Source organism: Scyliorhinus torazame, chromosome 8 (assembly GCF_047496885.1).
Source record: "Scyliorhinus torazame isolate Kashiwa2021f chromosome 8, sScyTor2.1, whole genome shotgun sequence".
Taxonomy (NCBI): domain Eukaryota; kingdom Metazoa; phylum Chordata; class Chondrichthyes; order Carcharhiniformes; family Scyliorhinidae; genus Scyliorhinus; species Scyliorhinus torazame.
Window position 1 is genome coordinate 163,021,158 of NC_092714.1, and position 23,007 is coordinate 163,044,164.

The following is a 23,007-nucleotide window of genomic DNA, read 5'->3' on the forward strand; positions in this document are numbered from 1 at the left end:
TGGGTCAGTGAATGTCCAGCACTGTGTCAGTGGAGGGACACCACCAGTGAATTTGCAGCACTTTGTCAGTGGAGTTGCTCATTCACTGACACAGTGCTGCTCATTCAATGACAAAGTGCTGACACAGTGTTGTTCAAACCGTGAGATAGTGCTGCTCATTTACTGATGCAGTGAACAAAGAACAAAGAAATGTACAGCACAGGAACAGGCCCTTCGGCCCTCCAAGCCCGTGCCGACCATGCTGCCCGACTAAACTACAATCTTCTACACTTCCTGGGTCCGTATTGCTCTATTCCCATCCTAGTCATGTATTTGTCAAGATACCCCTTAAATGTCACTATCGTCCCTGCTTCCACCACCTCCTCCGGTAGCGAGTTCCAGGCACCCACTACCCTCTGCGTAAAAACTTGCCTCGTACATCTACTCTAAACCTTGCCCCTCTCACCTTAAACCTATGCCCCCTAGAAATTGACCCCTCTACCCTGGGGAAAAGCCTCTGACTATCCACTCTGTCTATGCCCCTCATAATTTTGTAAACCTCTATCAGGTCTCCCCTCCACCTCCTTCGTTCCAGTGAGAACAAACCGAGTTTATTCAATCGCTCCTCATAGCTAATGCCCTCCATACCAGGCAACATTCTGGTAAATCTCTTCTGCACCCTCTCTAAAGCCTCCACATCCTTCTGGTAGTGTGGCGACCAGAATTGAACACTATACTCCAAGTGTGGCCTAACTAAGGTTCTATACAGCTGCAACATGACTTGCCAATTCTTATACTCAATGCCCCGGCCAATGAAGGCAAGCATGCCGTATGCCTTCTTGACTACCTTCTCCACCTGTGTTGCCCCTTTCAATGACCTGTGGACCTGTACTCCTAGATCTCTTTGACTTTCAATACTCTTGAGGGTTCTACCATTCACTGCATATTCCCTACCTGCATTAGTCCTTCCAAAATGCATTACCTCACATTTGTCCGGATTAAACTCCATCTGCCATCTCTCCGCCCAAGTCTCCAAACAATCTAAATCCTGCTGTATCCTCTGACAGTCCTCATTGCTATCCGCAATTCCACCAACCTTTGTGTCGTCTGCAAACTTACTAATCAGACCAGTTACATTTTCCTCCAAATCATTTATATATACTACAAAGAGCAAAGGTCCCAGCACTGATCCCTGTGGAACACCACTGGTCACAGCCCTCCAATTAGAAAAGCATCCTTCCATTGCTACTCTCTGCCTTCTATGACCTAGCCAGTTCTGTATCCACCTTGCCAGCTCACCCCTGATCCCGTTTGACTTCACCTTTTGTAGTAGTCTACCATGAGAGACCTTGTCAAAGGCCTTACTGAAGTCAATATAGACAACATCCACTGCCCTACCTGCATCAGTCATCTTAGTGACCTCATCGAAAAACTCTATCAAGTTAGTGAGACACGACCTCCCCTTCACAAAACTATGCTGCCTCTCACTAATACGTCCATTTGCTTCCAAATGGGAGTAGATCCTGTCTCGAAGAATTCTCTCCAGTAATTTCCCTACCACTGAAGTAAGGCTCACCGGCCTGTAGTTCCCGGGATTATCCTTGCTACCCTTCTTAAACAGAGGAACAACATTGGCTATTCTCCAGTCCTCCGGGACATCCCCTGAAGACAGTGAGGATCCAAAGATTTCTGTCAAGGCCTCAGCAATTTCCTCTCCAGCCTCCTTCAGTATTCTGGGGTAGATCCCATCAGGCCCTGGGGACTTATCTACTTTAATATTTTTTAAGACACCCAACACCTCGTCTTTTTGGATCTCAATGTGACCCAGGCTATCTACACACCCTTCTCCAGACTCAACATCTACCAATTTCTTCTCTTTGGTGAATACTGATGCAAAGTATTCATTTAGTACCTCGCCCATTTCCTCTGGCTCCACACATAGATTCCCTTGCCTCTCCTTCAGTGAGCCAACCCTTTCCCTGGCTACCCTCTTGCTTTTTATGTACGTGTAAAAAGCCTTGGGATTTTCCTTAACCCTATTTGCCAATGACTTTTCGTGACCCCTTCTAGCCCTTCTGAGTCCTTGCTTAAGTTCCTTCCTACTTTCCTTATATTCCACGCAGGCTTCGTCTGTTCCCAGCCTTTTAGCCCTGACAAATGCCTCCTTTTTCTTTTTGACGAGGCCTACAATATCTCTCGTTATCCAAGGTTCCCGAAAATTGCCGTATTTATCCTTCTTCCTCACAGGAACATGCCGGTCCTGAATTCCTTTCAATTAACACTTGAAAGCCTCCCACATGTCAGATGTTGATTTGCCCTCAAACATCCGCCCCCAATCTATGTTCTTCAGTTCCCGCCTAATATTGTTATAATTAGCCTTCCCCCAATTTAGCACATTCATCCTAGGACCACTCTTATCCTTGTTCACCAGTACTTTAAAACTTACTGAATTGTGGTCACTGTTACCGAAATGCTCCCCTACTGAACCATCTACCACCTGGCCGGGCTCATTCCCCAATACCAGGTCCAGTACCGCCCCTTCCCTAGTTGGACTGCCTACATATTGTTTTAAGAAGCCCTCCTGAATGCTCCTTACAAACTTTGCCCCGTCTAAGCCCCTGGCACTAAGTGAGTCCCAGTCAATATTGGGGAAGTTGAAGTCTCCCATCACCACAACCCTGTTGTTTTACTCTTTTCCAAAATCTGTCTACCTATCTGCTCCTCTATCTCCCGCTGGCTGTTGGGAGGCCTGTAGTAAACCCCCAACATTGTGACTGCACCCTTCTTATTCCTGATCTCTACCCATATAGCCTCACTGCCCTCTGAGGTGTCCTCCCGCAGTACAGCTGTGATATTCTCCCGAACCAGTAGTGCAACTCCGCCTCCCCTTTTACATCCCCCTCTATCCCACCTGAAACATCTAAATCCTGGAACGTTTAGCTGCCAATCCTGCCCTTCCCTCAACCAGGTCTCTGTAATGGCAACAACATCATAGTTCCAAGTACTAATCCAAGCTCTAAGTTCATCTGCATTACCCGTAATACTTCTTGCATTAAAACATATGCACTTCAGGCCACCAGACCCGCTGTGTTCAGCAACTTCTCCCTGTCTGCTCTGCCTCAGAGCCACACTGTCCCTATTCCCTAGTTCTCCCTCAATGCTCTCACCTTCTGACCTCTTGCTCCCGTGCCCACCCCCCTGCCATACTAGTTTAAACCCTCCCGTGTGACACTAGCAAACCTCGCGGCCAGGATATTTATGCCTCTCCGGTTTAGATGCAACCCGTCCTTCTTATATAGGTCACTGCTCATTCACATAGTGCTGCCCCTCCCCGACACAGGCTGCCCATGCGCTGACACAGTGCTGCCCATCTGCTGACACAGTGCTGCCCATCTGCTGACACAATGCTACCCACCTGCTGACACAGTGTGGCCTACTTACTGACAAGAGTGTCGCTCATTCACTGACACAGTGCTGCTCATTCATTGTCAGAGATGCACCTTCGCTGACACAGTGCTGGCCATTTACTGACACATTGCTGTCCCTCCACTGGCACAGTGCTGTTCCTTCACTGACAGTGCTGTTCATTCACTGATGTAGTGCTGCTCATACACTGACACAGTGCAGCCACTCCATTGACAAAGTACTGCGCATTCAATGACACAGTGGTGGCCCTCCACTGGCAGAGTGCTGTCCCTCCGCTGACACGTGTCGCCATCTAAGGTGGCCACCTGCAAAGGACCATGGGAATTGTGGTCAACCCGGACCGTTTTATTTCTACATCATTTTGCTATAATTCCGCCAATGTTCTTGAACTAAAAATATCTGCCTCATCCTCCACCTGTTCTTGTTCTTTTTCAACCATCTGATCAAACATCGTTTATGATAATTGCACTTCAACTTCATCTTCACTCTTTGATTTCTCTTCTTGTCTTAACCTGTGACTTTGCGACCTTGTTATGACACAATCTGGAAAAATCCCAGGATATTCGTCCTTCAACACTTCAGTTGTCTGATTTTCCACTGGCTTAACCACAGTAGGCATCATTCCCAGCTGCAATCGAGCTATATCATTACCCAAGATAAACTGTATTCCCAGACAAGATAGTTTCTCTGTTACTCCTACTACCACTTCACCACTCTTCACTGGACTTTCCAATCTTACCTTATATACTCCTCTCACCCTGAATTCCACATATTACCAACTTTTCTGGCAATCTTCTTCCCAGACTACATAACTTCTCATCTCTTACTATTAAAGATTGACTAGCTCCCGTATCTCTTAAAATTGTGATTTCTTTTCCTACTCTTCCTGATACACATGAGTAAACTTTACCCACACAAGTAAATTATTTAAAGACATCTGGCACCTTCTTATCAATCACCTCTGGATCAGGCTATACAATCTTTTGCACCTCCTTCGCTTCACTTGGACTTCCTTTACCACTTTAACAAACCCCACTGTCTTATCCTGTTTTACCACATCAGCCTTCCCAGGGCTTTTCTTCAACCACCAACACTGTGACATTACATGGCCTAGTTTATTACAGTGAAAACATTTGAAACTTTTCATGTCTCTTCCGCCCTCCTGGATTTCCTGTTTAGTCTGAGGTACACTCTCCTTATTATCTCCCATCAGATCTCCTTTACCTCTACCACTTGAGTATTTCTCTTTTCCCCAGTTTCTATCCCTCACAGGCTGAAACTGATGTCGGAAACCAAGCTTTGATTTATGAACTAAGTCATAATCATCTGCCATTTCTGCTGCTAACCTCACAATTTTAACCCTTTGCTCTTCCACATGAGTTCTCACTACATCAGGAATTACATTTTTAAACGCCTCCAAAAGTATAATTTCTCTGAGAGCTTCATACGTTTGGTCTATTTTCAAAGCCCCTATCCACCGATAAAAATTACTCTGTTTGATCCTTTCAAACTCCATGTATGTTTGACCAAATTCTTTCCTTAAATTTCTAAACTTTTGTAGGCTTCGGGCACTAGTTCATATGCATCTAAGATGGATTTTTTAAATCTCCTCTGATAGTGATGCAAACACTTCACTAGCTCTACCTACCAACTTTGTTTGAATCAGTAATATCCACATCTCCTGTGGCCATTTCATTTGTTCAACTACCTTCTCAAATGAAATGAAAAAGGCTTCTTCCTCCATTTCATCAAACCTTGGCAATGCTTGGACATATTTAAATAGATCCCCACCAAGCCTTCGACTATGACGCTCTTTCTCACTATCCTCATCACTATCCTCCAACTGTACGTTTCCTTTTACGTCATGTTTCATGGCCAATTTCTGAAGTTCAAACTCTCTCTTTTTCCCTTTCCTCTCTCTCTTTTTCCCTTGCCTCTCTCTCTCTCTTTCCCTTTCCTCTCTCTCTTTTTCCCTTTCCTCTCTCTCTTTTTCCCTTTCCTCTCTTTTACTTTTTCCTCTCTCTTTTTTTCTTTTTCCCTGATCTGTACCTCCCTTCCTCTTTCATTTTGTTCTGTGAGGGCTATTCTTTCTTTTTCTCTCATTGCGTATTCAAGCTGCTTTAATTCTTTTCCATGTTCAAGTTGCTTCATCTGGAACTGGATCTTTGCCATTTCCAATGAGTCAGACTGTATGTCAGGCAATTTTAAATACTCAGCTACCGCGGTAAGTCCCTCTTCTTTTCGTATTCTGTCAGGTAATGTTAACTGCAATGATTTTGCCAAATCCAAAAGCCTGTTTTTAGTCTCTGTCTGTAAGATACTGCGTGTGACCTTCTCTACCCCAAAAAACTTCAGATCCTCTGAAAGAGCCATTGTCCACAACATACTCCCTACTTAAACTGGAATACCACACCTGAAAAGCAAACACAATATGCTCACCCTTCACTGTCTTTAAGTTCACTGAGCCAATCCAATAGATAGACTTTTATTCCCCTCGAGCCCCCAATTTGTTATGGGCCAGGGTTTAGAAAGCCCCAAAGTGTATCATGGAGTTCACCTGACCCACAACTTTTAATAGATTGTGATTATGGGGAGCACATGGGCCCACTCTGCAGGTGTGATGCAACAGAAATCTAAAGTACTTTTAAATTCAAACAATGTTTATTTATGAAACCAGTTAACACTTTATAAACCCACAGTAATCATCTTAACAACTATTAACACTAATAAATCCCCCAAAGAATACAGTACTCTATACGTAACTCTTAATCTTTCCTTGCAACATCCATAAGACAAAAAAGAACCCTTTTTACAAAAGACATCAGGTTTAACTTCTTTACTGAGAATAGTTACCACTTTGAAATCACCAAATGAACATTCTTTAGTTTGCAGAGATGCACGCATCTTGCTGTGACTGCAGCATCTCCAAAACTAAAACAAAACTAAACACACCCTGTAGCAAACAGCCTAAAGCAAAAGTAAAAGCAGACAGACAGCCCAGCTGCACCCACACTCTGACATCACTGATAAGCACCCATTTCTGAAAGGTACATCAACTACAGATATTTTTATAAACATCCATTTCTTAAAGGTACTCTCACATGACACAGTGAGGATTATTAACACTGCTAACTTTGAGTTTGATACTAATTCTGAAAAGCAAACATACATGTAAGAATTAAACTACACTCACTAACACTCTCTCTATCGACTAATTATAACTATTATAACTTAACTAACTCTGCACTACACTATAAATATTATTTTCGTTGGCTGCAGTCTAATCTCCTCCCCTTAGCTTAAGAACCAATGCAATTTATAGTACTGTCCCGTAGCTCCCTCAAGTGCCTAGGCTTACCATAACATTAACTCTTCACATGCTGTACATTTGTATAATGACACACTCTTTACCAAACTTTTGTCTCTGAATGGTATCATCGCCTAATTAATCGAGGCTGTTTGGAGCTGGGGATAAGGAATATTTCTGCTGAGCTGACTAGCCTGCATTTTGTGTGTGTCTGTGGTTAAGTCTGGTTAGTTTAAGTCCCATCATGCTTTGCGTACAAAGTTCCCAGTTCGCATACCCAGAAGTGTGTTATCTGCTATTCAGTTATATGTTTTTCCGCTACTGATCCTGTCGGCCTTGTTCATTTAACAATCTAAATATAGAAGCACATGCGGACTAATATAATACTGTGTTTAAACATTTATCAATAGAAGTATAGAGGTGTATGCTGAGTTATATACTACTGTCTCTTACTTACTTTAATCTAATGTCTGTTCACTAAACCTCCTTTCACAGTTATACTTCGAGATTTGATTACAAGAAATTAGCAGATACCAATCATTTGTTACTAGTTATCTCTGTACAATCTTGACTATTTATTACGGTCACATCATGCATAGTATATGAAAATAATTTACCAATCACATTAAAGGTCCGTATGGTTAATTACACTATCCAATCATTCCAAAGGCACATCTGTTGTCTTGCAATTAGTGATATTGGTGGTCCAATATCTGGGGTGTAGCCATCAATTATCTCCCTTCCCTTATTGCTATCAGCAGGTCTATTGGAGCCTTCACAATGGTATCCTGTTACACACTGTAGAATATACCTTGAATTGTAACATATGCAGTCTCTGCCTGAAAGCTGGCCCCTGAGACAAATACTGTCCTTGTAATATCTGTTGCAATTGACAATTTCCACAGTCGGAATCGAAGAATTTAACTGACTCAGTAAAATGGATGCCCAAACTGCCCTCTTCGGTGCCAACTAACTTTTAAATTTATTATTAGCAACTCCAGGAAGAAAAAATAAAGTGAAGCCTCCTTTGGAAATGAAGAACTCATCAGGAAGAAGTAAAACATTTGAAGTTAGATTGCAAGATCCAGAACCAGGAAATACTGTTCATCTAACACCTTCTGGAAAGGGTGCAACTAAGCATTTTGAAGAAAAAAGTTGTAAGGTACAGATGCAAAATAGAACTTAAGTTGCATTCCACCAAACAAAAATGAGGGTTTATTGAATTTGAATTATGGCAAGGATTTTCCGGTTCCTTGTGATGTGCTTTCCGCCGAAGTCTATGGCGTTTTATGTGGCTCACCTCTACTGGTGGCAGGAAACCTGCCACAGGGTTCATGTCTCGCAGGACCGGATGTTTCAGCCTTGTTAAAATCCCAATGAGAACCATAGAACATAGAATATTACAGCGCAGTACAGGGCCTTCTGCCCTCGGATGTTGCGCCGACCTGTGAAACCACTCTAAAGCCCATCTACACTATTCCCTTATCGTCCATATGTCTATCCAATGACCATTTGAATGCCCTTAGTGTTGGCGAGTCCACTACTGTTGCAGGCAGGGCATTCCACGCCCTTACTACTCTCTGAGTAAAGAACCTACCTCTGACATCTGTCTTATATCTATCTCCCCTCAATTTAAAGCTATGTGCCCTCGTGCTAGACATCACCATCCGAGGAAAAAGGCTCTCACTGTCCACCCTATCCAATTCTCTGATCATCTTGTATGCCTCAATTAAGTCACCTCTTAACCTTCTCTCTAACGAAAACAGCCTCAGGTCCCTCAGCCTTTCCTCATAAGATCTTCCCTCCGTACCAGGCAACATTCTGGTAAATCTCCTCTGCACCCTTTCCAATGCTTCCACATCCTTTCCATAATGCAGCGACCAGAATTGTACGCAATACTCCAAATGCGGCCGCACCAGAGTTTTGTACAGCTGCAACATGACCTCATGGCTCCGAAACTCAATTCCTCTCCCAATACAAGCTAACACACCGTACGCCTTCTTAACAACCCTCTCAACCTGAGTGGCAACTTTCAGAGATCTCTGTACATGGACACCGAGATCTCTCTGCTCATCCACACTGCCAAGAATCTTACCATTAGCCCAGTACTCCGTCTTCCTGTTATTCCTACCAAAATGAATCACCTCACACTTTTGTGCATTAAACTCCATTTGCCACCCCTCAGCCCAGCGCTGCAGCTTATCTATGTCCCTCTGTAACTTGTAACATCCTTCCGCACTGTCCACAACTCCCACCGACTTTAGTGTCATCTGCAAATTTACTCACCCATCCTTCTACGCCCTCCTCCAGGTCATTTATAAAAATGACAAACAGCAGTGGCCCCAAAACAGATCCTTGTGGTACACCACTAGTAACTGGACTCCAGTCTGAACACTTCCCATCAACCACCACCCTTTGTCTTCTTCCAGCTAGCCAATTTCTGATTCAAACTGCTAAATCTCCCTGAATCCCATGCTTCCGTATTTTCTGCAGTAGCCGACCGTGGGGAACCTTATCAAACGCTTTATTGAAATCCATATACACCACATCAACTGCTTTACCCTCATCCACCTGTTTGGTCACCTTCTCAAAGAACTCAATAAGGTTTGTGAGGCACGACCTACCCTTCACAAAACCGTGTTGACTATGTCTGATCAAATTATTCCTTTCCAGATGATTATACGCCCTATCTCTTATAAACTTTTCCAAGATTTTTCCCACAACAGAAGTAAGGCTCACTGGTCTATAGTTACCGGGGTTGTCTCTACTCCCCTTCTTGAACAAGGGGACAACATTTGCTATCCTCCAGTCTTCTGGCACTATTCCTGTAGACAAAGATGACTTAAAGATCAAAACCAAAGGTTCAGTAATCCCCTCCCTAACTTCGCAGAGAATTCTAGGATAAATCCCATCTGGCCCAGGGGACTTAGCTATTTTCACACTTTCCAGAATTATTAACACCTCCTTATGAACCTCAAGCCCTTCTAGTCTAGTAGCCTGAATCCCAGTATTCTCCTCGACCACATTGTCTTTTTCCTGTGTGAATACTGACGAAAAATATTCATTTTACACCTCTCCTATCTCCTCGGACTCCAAGCACAACTTCCCACTACTGTCCTTGACTGGCCCTACTCTTACCCTAGTCATTCTTTTATTCCTGACATATCTATAGAAAGCTTTAGGGTTATCCTTGATCCTACCTGCCAAAGACTTCTCATGTCCCCTCCTGGCTCTTCTTAGCTCTCTCTTTAGGTCCTTCCTAGCCAACTTGTAACTCTAGGTCCTTCCTAGCCAACTTGTAACTCTAACTGAACCTTCATGCCTCATCTTTACATAAGCCTCCTTTTTATGACAAGTGTTTCGACTGCCTTAGTAAACCACGGTTCCCTTGCTCGACCACTTCCTCCCTGCCTGACAGGTACATACTTATCAAGGACACGCAGTAGCTGTTCCTTGAACAAGCTCCACATTTCCATTGTGCCCATCCCCTGCAGTTTTCCCCTCCATCCGATGCATCCTAAATCTTGCCTCATCGTGTCATAATTGCCTTTCCCCCAGATATAACTCTTGCCCTGCGGTATATACCTATCCCTTTCCATCACAAAAGTAAACGTAATCGAATTGTGGTCACTATCACCAAAGTGCTCACCTACCGCCAAATCTAATACCTGTCCTGGTTCATTACCCAGTACCAAATCCAATACGGCCTTGCCTCTCGTTGGCCTATCTACATACTGTGTCAGGAAACCCTCCTGCACACATTGGACAAAAACGGACCCATCTAAAGTACTCGAAGTATAGCGTTTCCAGTCAATATTTGGAAAGTTAAAGTCCCCCATAACAACTACCCTGTTGTTTTCGCTCCTATCCAGAATCATCTTTGCAATCCTTTCTTCTACATCTCTGGAACTTTTCGGAAGCTTATGGAAAACCCCTAACAGGGTGACCTCTCCTTTCCTGTTTCTAACCTCAGCCCATACTACCTCAGTAGACGAGTCCTCATCAAACGTCCTTACTGCCACCGTACTACTGTCCTTGACTAACAGTGCCACCCCTCCCCCTCTTTTACCACCCTTCCCTGGGCTTATTGAAATATCTAAACCCTGGCACCTGCAACAACCATTCCTGTCCCTGCTCTATCCATTTCTCCGAAATGCCCACACCATCGAAGTCTCAGGTACCAACCCATGCCGCAAGTTCACCCACCTTATTCCGGATGCTCCTGGCATTGAAGAAGACACGCTTTAAACCACCTTCCTGCCTGCCGGTACACTCCTGCAATTTTGAAACCTTACTCATGACCTCACTACTCTCAACCTCCTGTATACTGGAGCTACAATTCAGGTTCCCAAGCCCCTGCTGAACTAGTTTAAACCCTCCCGAAGAGCATTAGCAAATTTCCCCCCCAGGATATTGGTACCCCTCTGGTCCAGGTGAAGACCATCCCGTTTGTAGAGATCCCACCGACCCCAGAATGAGCCCCAATTATCCAGAAATCTGAATCTCTCCCTCCTGCACCATCCCTGTAGCCACGTGATCAACTCCTCTCTTTCCCTATTCCTCGTCTCACTATCACGTGGCATGGGTACCAACCCAGAGATAATAACTCTGTCCTAGATCTAAGTTTCCATCCTAGCTCCCTGAATTCCTGCCTTACATCCCTTTTCCTACCTATGTCGTTTTGCACCTATGTGGACCACGACTTGGGGCTGCTCCCCCTCTCCCTTAATGATCCCGAAAACACGATCCGAGACATCACGCACCCTGGCACCTGGGAGGCAACACACCAACCGCGAGTCTCTCATTCCCACAGAATCTACGATCTATCCCCCTAATTATGGAGTCTCCAATGACTAATGCTCTACTCCTCTCCCCCCTTCCCTTCTGAGCAACAGGAACAGACTCTGTGCCAGAGACTTGCACCCCATTGCTTACCCCTGGTAAGCCCCCCCCCCCTAACAGTATACTTGTTACTAAGGGGAATGACCACAGGAGATCCCTGTACTGACTGCTTCCTCCCAGCCCCTCTCACCATCACCCATCTATCTATATTCTTCGGAGTAACTACATCCCTGAAGCTTCTATCTATGACCACCTCTGCCTCCCGAATGATCCGAAGTTCATCCAGCTCCAGCTCCAGTTCCCTAACGCGGTTTCTGAGGAGCTGGAGATGGGTGCACTTCCCACAGATGAAATCAGCAGGGACACTGTCGGCGTCCCTCACCTCAAACATTCTGCAGGAGGATTATTGCACTACCATGCTGCCTATCAGTGATAAGTCTATTTTCTTCGAAATGTGAATAGATCCTATCCCTCAGTATCTTCTCCAACAGTTTGCCTACCACTGACGCCAAGCTCACAGGTCTATAATTCCCTGGATTATCCCTGCTACCCTTCTTAAACAAAGGGACAACATTAGCAATTCTCCAGTCCTCCGGGACCTCACCCGTGCTCAAGGATGCTGCAAAGATATCTGTTAAGGCCACAGCTATTTCGTCCCTCGCTTCCCTCAGTAACCTGGGATAGATCCCATCCGGACCGAGGGACTTGGCCACCTTAATGCCTTTTAGAATACCCCAAACTTCCCCCTTCCTTATGCCGACTTGACCTCGAGTATTTAAACACTCATCCCTAACCTCAACATCCGTCATGTCCCTCTCCTTGGTGAATACCGATGCAAAGTACTCATTAAGAATCTCACCCATTTCCTCTGACTCCACGCATAAATTCCCTCTTTGAGTGGGCCAATCCTTTCTCTAGTTACCCTCTTGCTCCTTGTGTACAAATAAAAGGCTTTGGGATTTTCCTCAACCCTGTTAGCCAAAGATATTTCATGACCCCTTTTAGCCCTCTTTCTTGCGCGTTTGAGATTTGTCCTACTTTCCCGAGATTCCTCCAAAGCTTCATCAGTTTTAAGTCGCCTAGATCTTATAGAAAATAGAACATAGAAAAATACAGAACAGAACAGGCCCTTCGGCCCACGATGTTGTGCCGAACCTTTGTCCTAGATTAATCATAGAGTATCACAGAATTTACAGTGCAGAAGGAGGCCACTCGGCCCACCGAGTCTGGAAAGAGCACCCTACCCAAGGCCAACACCTCCACCCAACACTAAGTGCAATTTTGGTCACTAAGGGCAATTTATCATGGCCAATCCACCCAACCCGCACATCCCCGGACCACGGGAGGAAACCGGAGCACCCAGAGGAAACCCACGCACACACGGGAAGGACGCGCAGACTCCGCACAGACAGTGACCCAAGCCGGAATAGAACCTGGGACCCTGGAGCTGAGAAGCAATTGTGCTATCCACAATGCTACCCTTTGTCCTTCCCCTTAAGAACAAATTAATCTACACTATATAATTCTACCGTAATCCATGTACCTATCCAATAGCTGCTTGAAGGTCCCTAATGTTTCCGAATCAACTACTTCCACAGGCAGTGCATTCCATGTCCCCACTACTCTCTGGGTAAAGAACCTACCTCTGACATCCCCCCTATATCTTCCACCATTCACCTTAAATTTATGTCCCCTTGTAATGGTTTGTTCCACCCGGGGAAAAAGTCTCTGACTGTCTACTCTATCTATTCCCCTGATCCTCTTATAAACCTCTATCAAGTCGCCCCTCATCATTCTCCGATCTAATGAGAAAAGTATGTATGCTTCCTTTTTCATCGTAGCTAGTCTCACAATTCCACCTGTCATCCATGGTTCCCTAATCTTGCCATTTCTATCCCTCATTTTCACAGGGACAGATCTGTCCTGTACTCTAATCAACCTTTCCTTAAAAGACTCCCACATTTCAAATGTGCATTTACCCTTAAACAGCTGCTCCCAATCCACATTCCCTAGCTCCTGCGGAATTTTGTTATATAGAACATAGAACGATACAGCGCAGTACAGGCCCTTCGGCCCACGATGTTGCACCGAAACAAAAGCCATCTAACCTACACTATGCCATTATCATCCATATGTTTATCCAAGAAACTTTTAAATGCCCTCAATGTTGGCGAGTTCACTACTGTTGCAGGTAGGGCATTCCACGGCCTCACTACTCTTTGCGTAAAGAACCTACCTCTGACCTCTGTCCTATATCTATTACCCCTCAGTTGAAAGCTATGTCCCCTCATGCCAGCCATTTCCATCCGCGGGAGAAGGCTCTCACTGTCCACCCGATCTAACCCCCTGATCATTTTGTATGCCTCTGTTAAGTCTCCTCTTAACCTTCTTCTCTCCAACGAAAACAACCTCAAGTCCATCAGCCTTTCCTCATAAGAATTTCCCTCCATACCAGGCAACATCCTGGTAAATCTCCTCTGCACCCGCTCCAAAGCCTCCACGTACTTCCTATAATGCGGTGACCAGAACTGTACACAATACTCCAAATGCGGCCGTCCAGAGTTTTGTACAGCTGCAACATGACCTCCTGACTCCGGAACTCAATCCCTCTACCAATAAAGGCCAACACTCCATAGGCCCTCTTCACAACCCTATCTACCTGGGTGGCAACTTTCGGGGATCTATGTACATGGACACCTAGATCCCTCTGCTCATCCACACTTCCAAGAACTTTCCCATTAGCCAAATATTCCGCATTCCTGTTATTCCTTCCAAAGTGAATCACCTCACACTTCTCTACATTAAACTCCATTTGCCACCTCTCAGCCCAGCTCTGCAGCTTATCTATATCCCTCTGTAACCTGCTACATCCTTCCACACTGTCGACAACACCACCGACTTTAGTGTCATCTGCAAATCTACTCACCCACCCTTCTGCGCCTTCCTCTAGGTCATTGATAAAAATGACAAACAGCAACGGCCCCAGAACAGATCCTTGTGGTACGCCACTTGTAACTGAACTCCATTCTGAACACTTCCCATCAACCACCACCCTCTGTCTTCTTTCAGCTAGCCAATTTCCGATCCACATCTCTAAATCACCCTCAATCCCCAGCCTCCATATTTTCTGCAATAGCCTACCGTGGGGAACCTTATCAAACACGTTACTGAAATCCATATACACCACATCAACTGCTCGACCCTCGTCTACCTGTTCAGTCACCTTCTCAAAGAACTAAATAAGGTTTGTGAGGCATGACCTACCCTTCACAGAGCCATGCTGACTATCCCTGATCATATTATTCCTATCTAGATGATTATAAATCTTGTCTCTTATAATCCCCTCCAAGACTTTACCCACTACAGACGTGAGGCTCACCGGTCTATAGTTGCCGGGGTTGTCTCTGCTCCCCTTTTTGAACAAAGGGACCACATTTGCTATCCTCCAGTCCTCTGGCACTATTCCTGTAGCCAATGATGACATAAAAATCAAAGCCAAAGGTCCAGCAATCTCTTCCCTGGCCTCCCAGAGAATCCTAGGATAAATCCCATCAGGCCCCGGGGACTTATCTATTTTCAGCCTGTCCAGAATTGCCAACACCTCTTCCCTACGTACCTCAATGCCATCTATTCTTATAGCCTGGGTCTCAGCATTCTCCTCCACAACATTATCTTTATCCTGAGTGAATACTGACGAAAAATATTCATTTAGTATCTCGCCTATCTCTTCAGACTCCACACACAACTTCCCATCCCTGTCCTTGACTGGTCCTACTCTTTCCCTAGTCATTCGCTTATTCCTGACATACCTATAGAAAGCTTTTGGGTTTTCCTTGATCCTACCTGCCAAATACTTCTCATATCCCCTCCTTGCTCGTCTTAGCTCTCTCTTTAGATCCTTCCTCGCTACCTTGTAACTATCCCTCGCCCCAACTGAAACTTCACACCTCAACTTCACATAGGCCTCCTTCTTCCTCTTAGCAAGAGATTCCACTTCTTTGGTAAACCACGGTTCCCTCGCTCTACGCCTTCCTCACTGCCTGACCGGTACATACTTATCAAGAACACGCAGTAGCTGATCCTTGAACAAGCCCCACTTATCCAGTGTGCCCAACACTTGCAGCCGACTTCTCCACCCAACCCCCCCCAAGTCACGTCTAATGGCATCATAATTGCCCTTCCCCCAGCTATAACTCTTGCCCTGCGGTGTATACTTATCCCTTTCCATCATTAACGTAAAAGTCACGGAATTGTGGTCACTGTCCCCAAAGTGCTCTCCTACCTCCAAATCCAACACCTGGCCTGGTTCATTGCCCAAAACCAAATCCAACGTGGCCTCGCCTCTTGTTGGCCTGTCAACATATTGTGTCAGGAGACCCTCCTGCACACACTGTACAAAAAACGACCTATCTAATGTACTCAAACTATATCTTTTCCAGTCAATATTTGGAAAGTTAAAGTCTCCCATAATAACTACCCTGTTACTTTCGCTTTTCTCCAGGATCATCCTCGCCATCCTTTCCTCTACATCCTTAGAACTATTTGGAGGCCTATAGAAAACTCCCAACAGGATGACCTCTCCTTTCCTGTTTCTAACCTCAGCCCATACTACCTCGGAAGATGAGTCCCCATCTAGCATCCTCTCCGCCACCATAATATTGCTCTTGACTAGCAGCGCTCACCTCCTCCTCTTTTGCCTCCTTCTCTGAGCTTACTAAAACACCTAAACCCCGGAACCTGCAATATCCATTCCTGTCCCTGCTCTATCCATGTCTCCGAAATGGCCACAACATCGAAGTCCCAGGTACCAACCCATGCTGCCAGTTCCCCTACCTTATTTTGTATACTCCTGGCATTGAAGTAGACACACTTCAAACCACCTACCTGAACACTGGCCCCCTCCTGCGACGTCAAATCTGTGCTCCTGACCTCTATACTCTCATTCTCCCTTACCCTAAAACTACAATCCAGGTTCCCATGCCCCTGCTGCATTAGTTTAAACCCCCCCAAAGAACACTAACAAATCTCCCCCCCCAGGATATTTGTGCCCCTCAGGTTCAGATGTAGACCATCCTGTCTGTAGAGGTCCCACCTTCCCCAGAAAGAGCCCCAGTTATCCAGAAATCTGAATCCCTCCCGCCTGCACCATCCCTGTAGCCACGTGTTTAATTGCTCTCTCTCCCTATTCCTCATCTCACTATCACGTGGCACGGGCAACAACCCAGAGATAACAACTCTGTTTGTTCTAGTTCTGAGCTTCCATCCTAGCTCCCTGAAAGCCTGCCTGACATCCTTGTCCCCTTTCCTACCTATGTCGTTAGTGCCAATGTGGACCACGACTTGGGGCTGCTCCCCCTCCCCCTTAAGGACCCGGAAAACACGATCTGAGACATCACGTACCCTTGCACCTGGGAGGCAACATACCAAACGTGAGTCTCTCACGCTCCCACAAAATCTCCTATCTGTGCCCCTGACTATCGAGTCCCCAATTACTAATGCTCTGCTCCTCTCCCTCCTTCCCTTCTGAGCAACAGGGACAGACTCCGTGCCAGAGGCCCGTACCCCATGGCTTACCCCTGGTAATTCCCCCCCCCCACACAAGTATCCAAAGCGGTATACTTGTTTCTCAGGGGAACGACCGCAGGGGATCCCTGCACTGACTGCTTCTTCCCAGTCCCTCTTACAGTTACCCATCTATCTCCAATCTTTGGTGTAACTAATTCCCTAAAGCTGCTATCTATGACCCCCTCTGCCTCCCGAATGATCCGAAGTTCTTCCAACTCCAGCTCCAGTTCCCTAACTCGGTCTTGGAGGAGCTGGAGATGGCTGCACTTCCTGCAGGTAAAATCAGCAGGGACACTAACGGCATCCCTCACCTCAAACATCCTGCAGGAGGAACATTGCACTCCCTTCCCTGCCATCCCTCTAACTTTCTACCAAGATCTGGCTAACAACTAAATTAAATGTAAAAAAAATAAATAATAATAATAATAATAATACAATATGGTACTTACCTCACACCAATGGGTTTTATTATTAGGTTAGAGGAGGAGGGCGGGTGGGAGACACTACACGTGTAGTGTCTCGGGTTTCCTCTCCACCAGAATTTATTGGTGAGGGACTTCCCAGAAGTCCACGGGTCGAACTTCCTGTTCCCTCCTTAAACAATAAACTTTAAAAAAACAACAGCAAAGAGGGACCAAAAACGGGACCAGGTAAGTGTTTACTTAAATACTCACCCACCAGCTGCCTCTGCGCTCCGCTCCCGCTGAAACTCCAAGATCTGCTCCTGTAAGGTAAGTTACTTTAAAATTTCAGTACTCACCCACCAGCAGCCTCTGCACTCCGCTCCCGCTGAAACTCCAACTGATTTCCCCTGCAAGGTAAGTTCTTTTAAACCTAAATACTTACCGGCAACCCCTGCACTCCACTTCCCAGAAGTCTGCGGGTCGAACTTCCTGTTCCCGCCTTAAACAATAAACTTTAAAAAAACAACAGCAAAGAGGGACCAAAAACGGGACCAGGTAAGTGTTTACTTAAATACTCACCCACCAGCTGCCTCTGCGCTCCGCTCCCACTGAAACTCCAAGATCTGCTCCTGTAAGGTAAGTTACTTTAAAATTTCAGTACTCACCCACCAGCAGCCTCTGCACTCCGCTAAGCACGTCATCAGCGTAAGCCGAGCAGAACCAGCCCTGACAACCTCCTCCGCAGGAGGCGCAGAAAAGGCTCCACACATACAGAATAAAGTTGGCCAGACAACGGGCAGCCCTGACGCACCCCTCTCCCAAAGCAAAGGGGTGCCGTCAGGGACCCGTTAACCTTAATCAGACACTCTGAGGCGGCGTACAGTAATCCGATCCAGGCGACAAAGTGCGTCCTGAACCCGAAAGCTCGCAGAGTACCGAGCAAATACCCGTGCCCCACCCTGTTGAACAACTTCTCCTTGTCAAGAGACAGGAAGGCGCTCGACATACCAGTCCTCTGGGTAAAATGAATAATATCCTGGACCAGATGGATGTTATAAATGGTTCGGTCCGGGACTGTGTAGGACTGGTCAAGGTGAATCATGTGGTCCAGCACGGAGCCAAGGCGTAAAGACATCGCCTTGGCAATGAATTTGTAGTCCATGCTGAGGAGGGAGACCGGTCGCCAGTTTTTAAGTAGGAGGAGATCTCCCTTCTTGGGCAGCAGGTCAATGACGGCCCTACGCCACGAAAGGGGCATCTCCCCAGTCGCAATACATTCCCTCAGGACCCCCGCATAGTCGCTCCCCAGGACGTCCCAGTACGCCCTGAAGAACTCCACGGTCAGTCCGTCCAGCCCTGGGGTTTTGCCCGTGACAAGATGTCCAGGGCGCCGGTCAGCTCTTGGAGATTGATGATGTGATCGAGCCTCCCGGCGCTCTCCGGGCCGACCTGCGGCAGGTCCTCCCACAGAACTCTGCAAGCATCCTAGCTGGATGGATCCAGAGGGAAGAGGTCGGAATAAAAGACCCAATCAAGGTCCTGATCCCCTCCGGATCCGAGACGAGGAACCCGTCGTCGACCAGCAGGGTAGAAGAAGGGGGAGGGAGCCGCGGTCCATGTCCGTCAGGGGAGGGATCCGTGAACTCACGTACACGCCGCGGGACCCAGCAAGTTGCAGGTCCCGCAGCGCCCTTCTTCTCTCTGTACACCTGCCCCAGGGCCAGGTCCTCATCAGGCTGAGCAAGACGTGACTCCAGACCGAAGAGTTCCTCAGCCAATTTGGCGATCGTGGAGTTCCGCCCCGCCGTAGACCCCTTCGTGTACCCCTGACAGAAGGCGCGGACGTGAGTGTTGCCCACGTCCCACCATAGCCTCAAGGAGGGGAAGCTACCCCGCTTCCTTCTCCAACCGGCCCAGAAATGGCGAAACGAGTCCAGGAACCGCTCGTCCTCCAGCAGCAGGTTGTTAAAGTGCCAGTACGCGGACCGTCAGACACGGGACGGGGCGAGCCAGGTGGTGATGCGAGTACGGCACCTGCTCCACAGAGGCCGTCGGAACGCTGGGCAAGTATGTCTTGGAAATATAAAGACGGTCGATTCTGGACGCTCTGAACGGAGGGCGCACAAAGGTGTACACCCGCAATTCAGGATGGAGATTCCGCCAGACGTCCACCAAGTCGAAGGACCTAACCAGCTCCCACAACTTCACCACCGCCGGTGAGCTTCGCTGGACTCCATGGCGGTCCTTGTCCTGGAGGGTGCAATTAAAATCCCCTCCCAGGACGATGCACTCGCCCACCAGGATGGTGCCGAGAAGAGTGGACACTTTTTCGTAGAAAGTCGCCTGCGGCGGCCCAACCAGGGGAGCGTAGACATTCACAAAGTGAAGCACCACATCCCCGTCGCGGACTGTTAAGTGCAACAGATGGCCTGGCACTGGCTCCTTGACCCCCAAGATCTCCGGCTGAAATTGTGGAGCCAACAAGATAGCCACCCCGCCCGAATGTGGGGCCAAGTGACTCATGAAGACTCCTCCTTGCCACTCCAGGGTCCACTGAGCTTCGTCACCCGGAATGGCGTGGGTTTCCTGCAGGAAGCACACCCCGTACTTTCCGTCCCGAAGGATAGTGAACAACTGGAAACGGCGATGTGCGTCCTTGCTGCCATTGATGTTGAGGCTGGCTATGGTTACCTCCATGTCAGTAATAGTGTTTATCCGTCACCAATCACCTCAGTGCACAGAGGGAGTAGAGGTTCAACGCACCCTCCACTCCTTCAGGAGCCCCGCGAGGAACAGAACAGCTTGGCGCTGCTCCCCCTGGTCCTGATCGAATTCCCGCGCCTCTTCAGCCCTGCAGGGACCGAATCAAAGTCTTATGCCGCAGCCCCAGCTGGTCCCACTCCCACTTCAGGCAGAGGGGAGGGAGGACAGAAAGTTGGGCCTGCAGCCCTGGATGGTCCCACTCCCACCCAGGTAGAGGGGTGGGAGTACAGAGGCAGGCAGCAGGGTCTTCACCCCAGGAGGGGGCCTGCAGCAATAGGCCCCAGGTAGCCCCACTCCCACCTCAAGCAGAGGGGTGGGAGGACAGAGGCAGGCAGCAGGGCCTTCACCCCAGGAGGGGGCCTGCAGCACCAGGCCCCAGGTAGTCCCACTCCCACCACAGATACAGGGCTGGGAGGACAAAAGGTGGGGCAGGTAAAGTTGGGGATTAGGCAGGAGACTGTGGAGCATTCACCTACAAGTTGTCTGTTTAGTAGAAGGTGAATTTTCAATCAGCTTTAAACAAAGGTTCTACTTGTAGGTACTTGCAGCTGGAGCTTGTTAATTAGTTCATTGGATTAGGTCAGTTTTCAGAGGCTAGATTCACAGTATTAAAGTGAGCCAGCTACAGTGCAGACTTTGTTTGCACGGTGTGCTGATTTTGGGTGCATTTGAGTGCTATAGTGAGAGTTTGGTGATGGGAGAGTGCTGAATTTGGGTGCATTTGAGTGCTATAGTGAGAGTTTTGTGACTGAGGGAGTTAGGTGAGGAGGGTGCAAGGTGCTCCTTTCATTTCATTTCCTCAAAGAGCGAGAAGGGAGTCAGGAGTTTACAGAGAGTCAGCTGACTGGGAGCAGGGTCAGAGGGCGGGGTTCCAGTTGGTCCACAGGGCAGCTATATTCTGTAAGGTAAGAGGGGATGGAGGCTAGGACAGTTGCATGCTCCTCCTGTAGGATGTGGGTGGTGAGGGATACCACCGGTGACCCCGCTGACTATACCTGCGGGAAGTGCACCCAGCTCCAGCTTCTCAGAGACCGTGTTAGGGAACTGGAGCTGGAGCTGGATGAACTTCGGAACATCCGGGAGGCAGAGGGGGTTATGAAAAAGAGTTACAGGGGGGTAACCACACCCAAGGTACAGGACAAGAGTAGCTGGGTTACAGTCAGGGGAAAGAAAACAAACAGGCAGACAGTGCAGGGATCCTCGTGGCCGTTCCCCTTCAAAACAAGTATACCGTTTTGAATGACCTACCGGGGGAAGGCCCTAGCTGTCAGGTCTCTGGCACTGAGTCTGCCTCTGGGGCTCAGAAGGGAAGGGGGGAAAATAGAAAAGCAATAGTAATAGGAGATTCAATGGTTCGGGGAATAGATAGGAGATTCTGTGGTCGCGAGCGAGACTCCCAGAAGGTATGTTGCTCCCAGGTGCCAGGGCCATGGATGTCTCGGATCGTGTTGAGAAATCTTAATTCTTTACCCGTCAGTCTGGCCTCAATAAAACTCAAGATGGATTTATTATTTTTATTTGACTTGCAAGTCTGACTCGTTTCACACAGACACAGAACGCATGCTGCCTCCTGCGTCTCAAGAATCGAGTGAGTCTGTAGAACAAAGAAATCTCTACCAATACATTCAAATTGCATCAAGTTTCACATACACGATTCCCATAGGTCATCCTATACCCCTCCTGACCTGGCCATACATCTTAATTGGCTCACTTCTCATACTTTCCTCTGGCCTCCTATTACCCAGCATCCTTTTCTCCTCCTTAGCTGGACACCCCTCCCCCTTGCTTTGCCATGCGTTCTGAAATCCTTTGTCTGTGAACTAACAGAATTAGACCGGCCTATATCTACATTGCAGTAACTAATATCTCTAAAGTAACTATTTTATATCACATTCGTCAGTGTCTTCAGGATCCTTAAGGGGGAGGGGGAGCAGCCAGAAGTCGTGGTCCACATTGGTACCAACGACGTAGGTAGGAAAAGGGGTGTGGAGGTAATAAACAAGTTTAGGGAGTTAGGCTGGAAGTTAAAAGCCAGGACAGACAGAGTTGTCATCTCTGGTTTGTTACCGGTGCCATGTGATAGTGAGGCTAGGAATAGGGAGAGAGTGCAGTTGAACACGTGGCCGCAGGAATGGTGTAGGAGGGAGGGCTTCAGGTATTTGGATAATTGGAGCGCATTCTGGGGAAGGTGGGACCTGTACAAGCAGGACGGGTTGCATCTGAACCAGAGGGGCACCAATATCCTGGGAGGGAGGTTTTCTAGTACTCTTCGGGAGATTTAAACTAAACGACTGGGAACCGGATTTGTAGTCCAGCAACTAAGGAAATGATAGTCAGGATGCCAAAGCGTGTAGTGAGGCAGTGGGGGAGGTAACACTGACAAAGGAGAGTACTTGCAGGCACGGATATGGGTTGAAGTGTGTATACTTCAACGCAAGAAGCATCGGGAATAAGGTGGGTGAACTGAAGGCATGGATCGGTACTTGGGACTACGATGTGGTGTCCATCGTGGAAACATGGATAGAAGAGGGCAGAAATGGTCATTGGAGGTTCCTGGTTATAGATGTTTCAAGAAGATTAGGGGGGGTGGTAAAAGAGGTGGGGGGGTGGGGTGGCATTGTTAATTAGAGATAGTATAACAGCTGCAGAAAGACAGTTTGAGGAGGAACTGCCTACTGAGGTAGTATGGGTTGAAGTCAGAAATAGGAAAGGAGCAGTCAT

The 23,007-nt window shown here is 47.3% G+C and overlaps 1 protein-coding gene across 1 annotated transcript in view; it reads left to right on the top strand.

The window, feature by feature from the left end:
• Positions 1 to 23,007, top strand: part of LOC140428891 (synaptonemal complex protein 2-like) — a 573,438-nt gene that overhangs the window by 490,005 nt on the left and 60,426 nt on the right. Inside the window, exon 15 of the mRNA XM_072515538.1 lies at positions 7,705 to 7,874. Within this exon, the coding sequence (XP_072371639.1) occupies positions 7,705 to 7,874 (170 nt within the window). The remainder of the gene's footprint in view (positions 1 to 7,704; positions 7,875 to 23,007) is intronic.